At 61.9% G+C, this 12,550-nt stretch overlaps 1 protein-coding gene across 1 annotated transcript in view; it reads left to right on the top strand.

The window, feature by feature from the left end:
* GTF3C1 (general transcription factor IIIC subunit 1) overlaps nucleotides 1-12,550 on the top strand; it is a 64,773-nt gene that overhangs the window by 38,894 nt on the left and 13,329 nt on the right. Inside the window, exons 13-25 of the mRNA XM_081298366.1 lie at nucleotides 266-369; nucleotides 1,139-1,323; nucleotides 2,647-2,916; nucleotides 3,126-3,271; nucleotides 4,327-4,424; nucleotides 4,776-4,872; nucleotides 4,966-5,143; nucleotides 7,125-7,263; nucleotides 7,631-7,766; nucleotides 8,048-8,129; nucleotides 8,261-8,449; nucleotides 10,321-10,478; nucleotides 11,689-11,831. Of these exons, the coding sequence (XP_081154492.1) occupies nucleotides 266-369; nucleotides 1,139-1,323; nucleotides 2,647-2,916; nucleotides 3,126-3,271; nucleotides 4,327-4,424; nucleotides 4,776-4,872; nucleotides 4,966-5,143; nucleotides 7,125-7,263; nucleotides 7,631-7,766; nucleotides 8,048-8,129; nucleotides 8,261-8,449; nucleotides 10,321-10,478; nucleotides 11,689-11,831 (1,925 nt within the window). The remainder of the gene's footprint in view (nucleotides 1-265; nucleotides 370-1,138; nucleotides 1,324-2,646; nucleotides 2,917-3,125; nucleotides 3,272-4,326; nucleotides 4,425-4,775; nucleotides 4,873-4,965; nucleotides 5,144-7,124; nucleotides 7,264-7,630; nucleotides 7,767-8,047; nucleotides 8,130-8,260; nucleotides 8,450-10,320; nucleotides 10,479-11,688; nucleotides 11,832-12,550) is intronic.

Here is a 12,550-nt window from a genome sequence, read left to right as displayed (position 1 = left end):
TGGCTGATCGAGGTGGAAGCGCTCAGGATTCGCCAGGGGGTGTGGGGAGTGTTTCCCCAGGTGCAGCGGGGACCAGTGGGATGTGACGGCCCCGCCAGGGAACTGTGGGCAGATGGCTGCACCAGGCATGGCTGCTGGAGGGTTGGACAGCCGTGATGTGATGGCTAGCGGCTCAACTACACCCTTCCTTCCCTCTCCCGCTTGTGTTCTGAAATGTCAGGACCTCGGCCCTCCCTGCCCACTGGGACACTGACTCTCTCTGCAGGTGGACCTGGTGGTGCACCCGTCCATGGACCAGAATGACCCCCTTGTGAGGAGTGCCATCGAGCAGGTGCGCTTCCGGATCTCCAACTCCAGCACTGCCAACAGGCAAGTGGCGGGACCCAAAAGAACCTTAAGCAAGGCACCGGGGCCTGTGCGTCCTGCGTGTCCTCAGAAAGCCCTGTAGGTCACCTTGTGTGAAATCAGTGCGCTCATTGAGTCAGGGTGGGGGGTTCACAACCCCAAATCTAAGTGAGGATTGATTCTTTGCTATTTTAAGAAAAAAAATCCCAGTGTTCTGCCTCCAGCGGATCTGCCAGCGAGGGTTCCGAGCTCTCCCTGCCCCGGGCCTCGGGTCCCGAACTCAGCCTCATAACTCTGCCCGGAGACTGCCCTTGGCTACCCAGTGGCTGCCCTCGCCTTCCGGGCTCTAATTTAGCTCATGGTCCACTTCAGACGGGAGAAAATGTGCAGGAAGAGAAAGTCCTCTGCCAGGCGTAAGCCCGAGGGCTGCAGGCGGGCCGGCTCGCCCAGGGTGCTGGTGGGTGGCCTGCCACGAGGCCAGGGGTGGAAGACTAGTCTCACAGAACTCCCGGCTGCTGGCCGCTCTGGAACCGCCCTCAGGCCTCGTGTGTTCGGCTCCTTCCTCAGAAGGCAGCGCAGCCCAGTTGGTGGGCAGCCCCTCCCGGCCCCTCCGTGCCCCCAGCCCCCGTGTCCTGTGACGGGCACACTGTTCAGTTGTGTCCTCTGCCCGGATTCGGCAGACAGCGGGTTGGACCCGCCCCAGCCCTGTGCCTTCATCTAGGTCATGCAGACCGACACCGAGGCTCCCGGCCAGCTACTCTAACGTGTTCTTGTCCCTGGTGTTTGGCTGCAGAGTTAGAGTCCCCCAGCCTCCAGCCCCTCCAGAGGAAGCCGAGGAAGAGAGCCCAGGAAAGGAGGGCCCACGCACTTCCAGAGACTCCGACCTGCACACGGCCACGAAGCCAGAGAGCACACGGGTGAAGAAGACCGAGGAGAAGATGGGCATAACCCCGCTTAAAAACTACCACCCCGTCGTAGGTAAAGAGCAGCCCCCACCCGCCTGCGACCGCATCTCATGGCCACTTGCGTGATGCTGGCGCACCTGGGGCCCTGCGCTGGGGCTCTGGGCTGCAGGCAGTTGAATGGGGTGGGAATCGCTGGCTGGGCCCTGCTGGGCTGCCACGTGACTTCTCCAGCCTCCTTTTTCCTGTCTGCACAATGGACATGGTCCGTGCCCAGCACGCCTCCCAGGCCCTTGGCAGACTCCTGGAATCAGGGTAGATCCCCACACGAGGAGCTGTTCACAGAGATTCCTTCCCTCTGCCGGCTGTCCTCTGAGGAACATTCCATGAGCTCAGGAAGTCCCCCCGTCCTGCCCTCACCTGCCTCCCCAGCTCAGGTGGTCTCCCTGGGCTCGGGCTCCCTGGGCCGCCCTCCCTGCCTGCCCGCTGCCCACCAGCTGAGGCTCCGCACTCAGGCACCTGGCTCCCCTCAGACATGCACATGGCTCTCAGGGCAGCAGCCTCCACCAGGCAGTGTGGGGGTGGCCCAGGTGATAGGCAGTTTGTGGGACTCCCCTTTGAGGTGCGTGGCCTTCACCCCTGGCCTCCTAGCAGAGAGCAGAGGGCACCGAGGGGCAGGAACCCTGCGTGGCAGAGCAGCTGTGCCCAGGAGTGGGCCAGACTGGGCCCTAGAGTGGACCCTGCTGCTGTATCCACCTTGTCCCACCCTGTCCTCGTCACCAGGGAAAGTCAGGGAACAGCTTATTTGTATCAACACAGAAATAAGTTACTTTAAAAGAACCGAAATTTCGGGCTGGTGCTGTGTCTCAGTGGAAGAGCATGCGCCCCGCATGTGTGAGCCCCTGGGCTCACCCTCAGCACCACGTGGAAATAAATGAACAAGTGAATAAGTAAGCCATAAGGTATCGTGTCCATCTACAACCGAAATGTTTAAGGAAAAAAACGAAATTTTGGAATATTTGGCACGTTCCCGTGAAGCCAGAGACCTTGTCCAGTGGCCTTCCGTGGAGGCAGCTGCCACCCATCTGTCCTTGCCCCCTTGCTCCCCACAGCCTGCCCTCTGCTCCCCACCCCCCATCTCGGCCCCTTGAGTCTGTCCTGGACACTCACCCGCTACCGCACTGCCCCGCGGCCCCCGCCCATCCCTCCCCCTGCACATCTGCGTGTCTGATGAGCTACTGCGAGTGTCATCTTGAGTCACATTCCCCCAGGAGGTGGACACCAAGGGAGGGCAGGCACTGGCCGTCTCCCTGGGCCCAGGCGCGGCGCCCTGGGGGGGTCTGGGGGCTGAGCCGAGCTGGGGGGTTTCCTGAGCGCTCTGCCCCCTTTCTTGCTTCAGTTCCGGGACTTGGGCGTTCCCTGGGGTTCCTGCCCAAAATGCCCCGCCTGCGGGTGGTCCACATGTTCCTGTGGTACCTGATCTACGGCCACCCTGCCAGCAAAGCGGCCGAGCAGCCGGGCGTCGGAGGTGAGAGGAGAAAGCAGGAGCCAGGCAGGGCAGGCCCGCGGCCCTCCTCTGGAAGCGACCTGGAGGCCTCTGAAGGCCCAGCCAAGGACAGCAACGAGAGTGCCCCCTGGGAGGCCGAAATGGAGCTTCCCACAGAGACAGGTGAGGCGCCGGGCCTCCCCTGGACAGGCCTCCCCTGGACAGGCCTCCCCTGGACGGGCCTCCCCTGGACAGGCCTCCCCTGGACGGGCCGGGGCGGCTCCCAGGTGCCCAGGCCCACCCCAGCCCAGGCTCCTCCCTCCCTCCTGCCCGTGGGGCCGGGACCTGCCAGGAGGCGCCCAGCTGTCTGGGTGATGCCATCCTCTTCCTAGTGTACGTGGACGAGTGCTCCTGGATGCGCCACATCCCTCCCATCCCAGTCCACAGGGACTTTGGCTCTGGCTGGGCGCTTGTCAGTGACCTCCTGCTCTGCCTGCCCCTGTCCATCTTCGTCCAGATCGTGCAAGTCAGCTACAAGGTACTGGGGCTGGCTGTCGCAGGTCCCAGGGCTGGAGGCCACCAGTCACCCCGTCATGGGGAGAGTGCCTGGAGTTGCCCCCGGGAGTGAATGGTGGGGGTGACGGCTGGATGGGAGGAAGGATGGTAAAGGGGAGGACCTCAGAGACCTCCTTCTGGAGGGAGGGAGACAGATAACTGGTTCAGCAGTGACATAGGTCATAAAGAAAGGGAAAAAAAGAAATGACCTTCAGCCTTGTCCTCCAGAGAGATGACCACTGGTGTCTGGTAGATTGTCTCTCATCCTTGTTATTTTTATTTTTTTATTTTGAGACAAGGTCTCACTCTGTTGCTAAGGCTGGCCTCAAACTTGGAATCCTCCTTCCTCAGCCTCCCCAAGTAACTGGGATCACTTGCCCAGCTCCTCATTTGTTTTATTATGGTCGGGAGCGGGCGGTATGTGTTTCAGTCAACCCTTTAAAAAAAACCAAACAAACCTGAGATTCTGTTTCTTCTTCTATTACCTGTTCTTTCCACTGGATAATTTATTGTATTTTCACATCATTTTTATTTATTTATTTATTTATTTATTTATTTATTTTGGTGGTGCTGGGGATCGAACCCACGGCCTTGTGCAGGCAAGGCACGCGCTCAACCAGCTGAGCCACATCCCCAGTCCACATCATTAAGTTTGTTAAATTGATGGATTCATAATATTTCTCCTTAAGCATGTACTGTATTGGACCAATATTTTTTATTTAAATGCCATTTATTCTTCTAAATGACATGTTGATGAATATCTTTTAGAGCATAAATACGTGGGCGGCTCCAGATTTTTCCTTTGGGGGTGACAGGGGGATGACAGAGGAGGCGGCTGCCTTCCAGGGAGTGATGTCCCCACCATCTCCTGGGAGTCCCCTTGCTCCGCCCACCAGCAGCCCCAGGGCACTTACTTGCTGCCCCCAGGGGAAGGGAGGGGGCAGAGGCAGGGAGGGGTGGAGTGTAGGTGGGTGTCTCCTCAGCCTTGTGGCTACCCTGGTCTGCTGGCCAAGCTGACCCTGCAGATGGCCTCCGCAGGTGGACAACCTTGAGGACTTCCTCAACGACCCTCTGAAGAAGCACACACTGATCCGCTTCCTCCCCAGGCCCATCCGGCAGCAGCTCCTGTACAAGAGGTGAGGTGAGGGTCCCAGTGGCCTTGTACCAGGCTCCCAAAGGGCGGGCTCTGAGTGGCCCACAGGCCCCCTGGATGGCAGGCCTCAGTGCGCAGGCACTGTGCCTTTTCTTACGTGAACAGGAAGCCGGGCAGCACCCGCTGAAGCCTGCAGCGGGCAGTGTGGTTTTACGTTGACTTTCTAGATCAAACCCGAGTGGAGGGTCCAGCCTCCATTGCCTGGTGGGGTTTGGGAAAGGTGGGGTGGCCCAGTGCCGGCCAGGCCAGAGGCTGGTCCTCCAGGGGCCCAGGTGGAAGCCAGACCCTGCTGCCCATGGGGAGCGGCTGGGAGCAGGTGCCTGTGTGTGTCCAGGCGCTACATCTTCTCCGTGATCGAGAACCTGCAGCGGCTGTGCTACATGGGGCTGCTGCAGTTCGGTCCCACAGAGAAGTTTCAGGACAAAGACCAGGTAACATCTCCAAGCCCAAGCGACGGCGGTGCCCCTTGCGGGCTGCCCCAGTGCTGACCCGCAGTGTGCTTCTCCCCACGGGGTCTCCTGCAGATCTTCGTGTTCCTGAAGAAGAACGCGGTCATCATCGACACCACCATCTGCGACCCCCATTACAACCTGGCCCATAGCACCCGGCCCTTCGAGAGGCGGCTCTACGTCCTGAACTCCATGCAGGACGTGGAGAACTACTGGTTCGACCTGCAGTGCGTCTGCCTCAACACCCCGCTAGGTACACCCGCCTCCCCCGTCCTCCGCGTCAGCGAGGCTGCGAGCTAGAGGAGGCTGCAGGTTCTCACAGCCTCCAGATTTCCAGACTGCTCCCAAGGCAGCAGAGTCCCTGGGGCTCCCTGAGAAAGCAGGATGGGGGGCCTTGGGCCAGGGGCTGCTGGGCCCCACCCAGCCGAGCACACACCTGGTCCTCATTCCTGTGCTCCCTGAATAAGTACCTGTGGAGCACCTGCCATGGTCACGTGCTGCTCCTTGCCACACAGTGATGAGAGCACGGCCTGCCCTGCCCTCACCACGCTTGTGGCTAGTGAAGGGGAGACATAGTTCACAGAGAGCCCCAGAGTGTGGTGGGTGCCAGAGCATTTTAGTGGGGTGCTTGGGAATAGCCTTCCCAGGTCCACCCGCCATCCCTAGGGATTAGGCTGAACCAGCCAGGCCCAGGCCTGGGGAGGTTCCAGGCAGGGAAACAGCCCGTGCGAAGCCCTGAGGTCCATGTTGGATAAAAGAGCAGAGACTGGCATGTTGAGGGGGTCGTGGGTGGCAGCCAGACTAGGGGGACCCTGGGGACCTGGTGAAGAGCAGTGACAGCCACGGGGTGGCTGTGAGCAAGGAGTACCTCACGCTGGCAGCTGTGTGAGATGGACGCAGGGTGGTCCATCAGGGGCTGTGCCTCATGTCTGTGTGAGGAGGAGGGGACAGCTCTGCAGAGGCTGAGGAGGGGAGCTGGCAGGGGTCCGTCAGTGGGCGGTGCTAGGCTTGGCCCAGGATCTCCTCTCCTGGACTGTCCCTTCACTTGTATTGGTCTCACAGCAGTCCCCGCTGCTTCTAGACCTTCTCTCCAAGACTCCTGTCTGGCCGCATTCTGCGAATCCCTCAGGCATATCTGCAGGGCCTGTCCCCGGTGGGCACCACACACGCGTGTCGAATGCGGGGATCTGTGGAAGGTGCTAGAACCTTCACCCTGTGCTGCCTTCTCTGAGCTGCTCCACCCCCTCTGACCTTTTCTTGCCACGTCCGGTTTGCACCTGGGAGAGGAGTCTCTGCCTCACCCCAGGGCCGAGAGGCCAGCAGCACCCTGGATTTTAGGCGAAGCGGGAGCCACAGTTGTTGGCACTCAGAGCCAGCAGAGCAGCCCGTGCGTGTCACCTTGACACTGTCCTGTGCGCTCACAGCAAGGGCCTTGACCACCGCAGATGATAGAAACGCCCGACCCCTCCGGGTTTCATCCCTCGATAAAGATTTGTGAGCCACATGTAACTCACGTCAGAGGCTTTCAGGCCTGACAGTCAGTGGATCCGCGTCCCTTTAGTGTCCCTGAGCAGAGCTGCGGGACCTTGCGTGGTCAATGAGGCAGTCGCTGCCCCTCGATTCAGAAGACATTCCCGCAGGTGCTGCCCCGAATCACCCCGGGACAGGCCAGTTCCTAAGCCCACCCAGACACTGTCCACCCCCCAGTGCTAGAACAGGGTGTCTCGGGTCCAGGTCCAGCTGCAGGTGTGTGGTATTCCCACTGGCCGCGCCAGGAAGCCAGGTTCTCCATGTGGACACTGCCAGGAGTGTCCTTGACCTTGCTCCTGGGACCAGACCCTCCCTCACCTACTCAAGCCAGCGGTTTCCTCGTGACTCACATCGTCTGCAGGAAACACCATTTTCTTGATTATGGGATAATGACAACTTGTCGCCTGCCTCAGGGCATCTCTTGAGTGGTTGGAAGGGTCTGCTATCGCGGGCATCTGACTGTGGCCACGGCAGCTCTGGCCTCCCCCTCTCTGGGTTCCCCCTCCGCCTCCATCCCTCCCTCCTCTCCCCAACCCAGTGCCTCTCCCTCCGCCTTCTGTCTCCCTTTATGTGGCCACTGGAAGCCTGGCCAGGTGGACCCTTCCCCTGGCGGGTCCCACGGGCCACCAGTCCTCGCCCCCTCACAGGTGTCTACCAGAGCTCAGCCAGGAGCCCTGCTGGGCTGAACTTGCGTTGGCTTTCAGGTGTGGTGCGCTGCCCGTGCGTCCAAAAGAACAGCCCAGACTCGGGAGGCGACAAGGAGGGCAGCCTGCAGAAGGAGCAGGAGAACGCCATCGACAGGCACAACCTGGAGCGCAAGTGCGCCATGCTGGAGTACACCACGTGCGTCCCCCCACCCCACCCCGCTGCCCACCACTGTCCCCACCCCAGGCCACGCAGCCCAGCCCCTCCCTCCCGCTCAGGCCTCAGCAGAAGGCCGTGTCTGCAGAGGCAGGACCTGGGGGCCCGGGCTGCGTCTGACCCTAGCTGTGCTTTGCGTGGTCACCGGCTGTTTTAAGTCCCATCAGTTGTCAACAGTCCAAAATTGGGAATGTCACATAAAATTCTGGGTTTTCAACTTTGGAGAAAAGCGACCACCTGCCGACTCCGGCCTATTGGGCTCCTCTGGGATTCGGGTCAAAAGTGAGTCCACATAGGCCGAGGGCTGCTTCCGGTTGCAAGGAGGGCTCTTCCCCTGTTCCCTCCCCAGGGGCAGCCGGGAGGTGGTGGACGAGGCCCTGATCCCCGGAGACGGGCTCGGGGCCGCGGGGCTCGACTCCAGCTTCTATGCCCACCTGAAGCGCAACTGGATCTGGACCAGCTACATCATCAACAAGGCCAGAAAGGTGGGCACCGGGAGGAGCCAGGCTGCCCGCGCTGCCCCGTCCTGCCGTCTCCCCCCTGGGCAAAGCCAGAGTCACCAGGGACACAGCCAGCTGGTCCTGGAGGTCGCTGGGCCCCTGAACGCCTGTGGCCTGTGCTCCCAGTGGCCTCTGACTTGCCCTGCTGTACAGCTGCTCCCTTGTAAAGCAGGAGCAGCAGGCTAGGTGCCAGAGCATGGGGGGACCCTGCAGGATGGTGGCTGGAGGCTAGTGCCCAGTCCTCACCCAGCGCCCACGTCTCTCAGGAGAACATCAATGCAGAGAACGGGCTCACCGTGAGGCTGCAGACCTTCCTGTCCAAGCGCCCGCTGCCCCTCGGTGCCACAGGTGGGTGTGCCCAGAGTCCACCCCGGGAAGGGACGTGGCACCAGGGCCCAGGCGACCGCGGTGCTTCCCGTTCGGCCCACCGTGCCTCCGTAGCGCTCACCCTGAGGCTCCTCTCCCCTGACCATCCCTAGGTGGTGGCCGGTTGGCTCTCTGGGGAGAAGCGCGGACAGGCGCCGAGCTGTGTGCCGACCGGGAGGAGCAGTTTGAGGTGGACCGTGAGCCCACGCTGGGCAGAAGCCGCAGGGTCAGGGGTGGCCGAAGCCAGAAGCGGAAACGGCTGAAGAAGGAGCCTGGGAAGAGAACCAAGAGGAGGAGGAAAGGTCTGTGCGGCTGGTGGGCGGCTATCCGAGTCTCAGTCCTATGCCCCTCAGGCACAGGTGTCCGTGTCCCCGGGCTGCCAGCACTGACTGCCACAGTCATCCCCAGCCGTGTGGCAGGAAGAGGCCTGCGCTGCTCCCAGGCATCTCCGAAGGCTATGGGCTCTGTTTTCTGCAGGTCTCTGAGGGACTCCCACAGCTCAGATTCAATATCATTTAAACTGCAAAAGCTTCTCGGCAAGGTCCTCAAACCAGCCAAGGACCGCTCTGCATTGATGCCCATCAGGCTAAGGTCACAGTCAGGCCAGGGTCAGAGTCAGGCCAAGGTCAGTTGTGACTTTGGACTTGAGGAAGCCAGGAGTCAGGGAGCCTGCGGGGTCTCTCAGGTCTGACCAGCCTGCAGGTGCCCCCTCCAGTCGGCCATGTGGGATCCGTCAGCCCAGCTTAGTGCAGAGCAGAAGGGAGCGGGTGCCGAGGAGGCCAGCCCTTGCTCTTTATGTCACCCACACGGGCCACCTGCCTGCTGTAGGTCCTTCAGTATGTCATCCACATGGGCCACCTGCCTGCTGTAGCTCCTTCAGTATGTCCCCCACGTGGGCCACCTGCCTGCTGTAGCTCCTTCAGTATGTCCCCCACGTGGGCCACCTGCCTGCTGTAGCTCCTTCAGTATGTCCCCCACGTGGGCCACCTGCCTGCTGTAGCTCCTTCAGTATGTCCCCCACGTGGGCCACCTGCCTGCTGTAGCTCCTTCAGTATGTCACCCACGTGGGCCACCTGCCTGCTGTAGCTCCTTCAGTATGTCACCCACGTGGGCCACCTGCCTGCTGTAGCTCCTTCAGTATGTCCCCCACGTGGGCCACCTGCCTGCTGTAGCTCCTTCAGTATGTCCCCCACGTGGGCCACCTGCCTGCTGTAGCTCCTTCAGTATGTCCCCCACGTGGGCCACCTGCCTGCTGTAGCTCCTTCAGTATGTCACCCACGTGGGCCACCTGCCTGCTGTAGCTCCTTCAGTATGTCACCCACGTGGGCCACCTGCCTGCTGTAGCTCCTTCAGGGCAGACAGTGTTGAAACAGACACCTGCCTTGAGTGGGTCAAGTGTGGGCATCCTGGTGGGGGCACCCTGGCCTGTGCCCATGAAGCGGTCCCCTCAGTCTCACCTGCGGGAGATCTACGTGAGCTCACAAGGATTGGGGTTCATCACGAGGCACAATATGGGGTGCTGCCCTTGGAATCCAGATTCCTCCCCCGACTTTCCTTCTACCTCTTTTGGCACCGAAGCAAAGGTGTAGCAGCGTGTGGTGTCTGCCTGGCCAGGTGCTGCTCGTGGGTCCCCAAGGCCAGGTGCTGCCACGAGACCTTGGAGAGCCCCTTGACCAAGAGCTGAGATGCAGTCCCCACACCTGCTCCTGATGATGCATGTCCCTTGGCACATCAAAATCGCGGTGATAACTGTATCCCTCTCCTCGGGTTGCTGTCAATATCCCTCCACAAACCTGCCTGCTTGGCACCCAGTGCATATGCTGGAAGGTGTTGACTGCTCATTTAGTGAGCAGCTACTTCCCACCAGGCTCTGCGCCAGGTGTTCATCCTCATCCTCAGCAGCAGCTGAGGGCACCCAGGGCTGCAGTCGCTGTCCTGCTTGTCCAGCAGAGGCACCCTCAGTGCAGCCTGCGAGTGTCTGCATGAGGCACCTCCAAAGAAGTGAGGTCACAGTGGGAGCCACTGGAGAGTGGCCGATGACCAGGTAGAGGCTGCTGTCGGAAAGCTGGGTCTCCGGTCACTTGCTCTCAGGCACAGTGAGCGTCTGGGGACTGCTCCGCGGGCCCTGCCCTGGAGGGACAGCTCTGGAGGTCCTCTCCTCCCCGTTTTTCAGGAGAGGCCCCAGCAGAGAAAAGCAAGCGGCTGCGCTACCACGACGAGGCCGACCAGAGCGCCCTGCGCAGGATGACCCGGCTGCGCGTGTCCTGGTCCATGCAGGAGGACGGGCTGCTCATGCTCTGCCGCATCGCCAGCAACGTGCTCAACGCCAAGGTAGCTGCCGCTGGCCCTGCCTGGTCCTGGCCCCCAGCGCCCGCACCTCTCCCGGGAGCTCCCAGGACGCGCCCAGCCCGGGACCCTGGTCTCTGGTGCCAGCGCACACGGCTCGGCCGCGCTGCCTGGAGCTCTGCTCGCTTAGTGACCCCAGAGCCTCCCTGGGAAGGTCATGGCCATCTCCCTGCCCTACACCTGCTTCCCACCTGGGCCCTGCTGCGTCGGGTGCCCTTGGTCACCAGAATGGCTGTCCTAAGACGGCACTTCTCATCTGCTTTCCTGGCCGCAGCCCAAGCATGGTGCCCCTGCACAATCGTCACAGTTGTGACCAGATTCTCGTGGACTGGGGGCAGTGGCTGTGGCCTGGCCCCGGCAGGCGCCTCATGCTCACCCCCCACACCACAGCCCCCGCTGTTCCTCCCTGCCAATGGCACTGAGCCTGGCAGGTGGCTGCTCTGTGCCCTGACGCTCCTCAGGCCCACAGCCTGAGCCAGAGTCCGTCTCCCGTGTCCCCCAGCACCTGCTGGACCTGCTCTGGGGGTTCGTGCTGCCTGGTGCTGCCCTGCCCGTGTCAGTTGGCAGCAGGGTGTGGACAGGCGTCCGCCAAACTGCTCGGCAGGAGGCGGCAGGCGAGGGCTCTGTGGAGCCACGGGTGCTGGCTGCTGCTGCGTTTCACCCGCAGACTCACGGGGTCCCTTCTCCTGACCTTCGTCCCTCCATCCCTTCCAACCCATCCCTTCTCCAAGGAGGAGGCTGGGAGACACCTGCCGTCCCCATGGTGACTTGCACTGAGGTGTTGTCGGGGGTGGTCCCCACCCCAGCTCCATGAAGCCCAGAGACCCGGGCCTTCCTAGGCCTCCTACTCTGAATGGCCCTCTGCTCTGCCCTCTAGAGCTCACACCACCCCCACCCCCTGCATGTGGCTTTCTGCAGTGTCCTGAGGGCTGGCAACTGTGCCCCCTCCTGCCCCTCCTCGTCCCCTCCTCTCGCCCCACCTGCTCAGGGCCTGGTGGGAAGTCAGGCAGTGCGTGCCCCTGTGTCCACCAGCGCACTGGAAGCCCTCAGCAGAGCACGTGATGCTCTCACGACCCGCTGGGCATTGACCCTCCAGTCGGTGCCATCCACTTCTGCACAGGCCCCGCTTCTTGCCCCTGACCCATCAGGTGGCCTGGGGAAGCTGACCTTCTGTCCTGCCTCTGTGTTTCTGCAGGTGAAGGGCCCGTTTGTCCCCTGGCAGGTCGTGCGGGACATCTTACACTCAACGTTTGAAGAATCTTTGGACAAGACGTCGCACTCTGTCGGCCGCCGAGCTCGCTACATCGTCAAGAACCCCCAGGCCTACCTGAACTACAAGTACGCCGCTGCCCCGCTGGGCTTCTGTCCCGCCCCTTCCTCGCCCGCTCCTCGCAGCCGCCTGCTCAGGGCCTGGCGGGAGGTCAGGCAGTGCGTGCCACGTGGCCCCGGAGGCCCTCGGTGTTGGAGTCGGTGTTGGCACTGCCCCGTCCCTCACTGTCGGCCGTGTGTGGCTCTGGGGACCAGCCCCTGCTGGGTTTTATTGGAGGTAGAGCTCCCTTGTGAAGCAGGTGAGGAAAGCAGGCTTCCAGGCCACGGCCCCACCAGCAGCCTGGGACCACCTGTGGCAAGACAGAGGGGCCGGGTCACCTCAGCAGCTGCCGCAGGGCCTGATCCTGGAAGGGGACACGGCACAGAGCGGGTGTGAGCTGTCAGGGACACAGTGAGGTCAGAGGCTTGGCTCCCTGACCCCTGACCCTCGGTGGATGCCCTTGTCCTTCCCTGGTGGCAGCGAGGATTTGGGGCGGGGGTTTCAGCACTAGCGGGGGCTTTGTGCTTGCTCTCAGTCTCAGGGCCACAGTGCTGGGGACAAGGCATTCACTCCTCACTCCCCTGTGAGGTAGGACAGGGACCGAGAACCTGTGCGCCTGCCCTGCCCTGCCCTGGGGTGGGGGCGTCCTTTTCATCACCAAGCCATAAAGTAGAATGACACTCACCTGGGAGCTCGGGGACGTGGCAGGGGAAAGGGCGGGTGGGGGCAGCGTGCTCAGGAGACTGGC

This window comes from Spermophilus citellus (assembly GCF_964194105.1).
Source record: "Spermophilus citellus genome assembly, chromosome: 6".
Classification (NCBI taxonomy): domain Eukaryota; kingdom Metazoa; phylum Chordata; class Mammalia; order Rodentia; family Sciuridae; genus Spermophilus; species Spermophilus citellus.
This window is presented reverse-complemented; position numbering and strand designations above follow the sequence as displayed.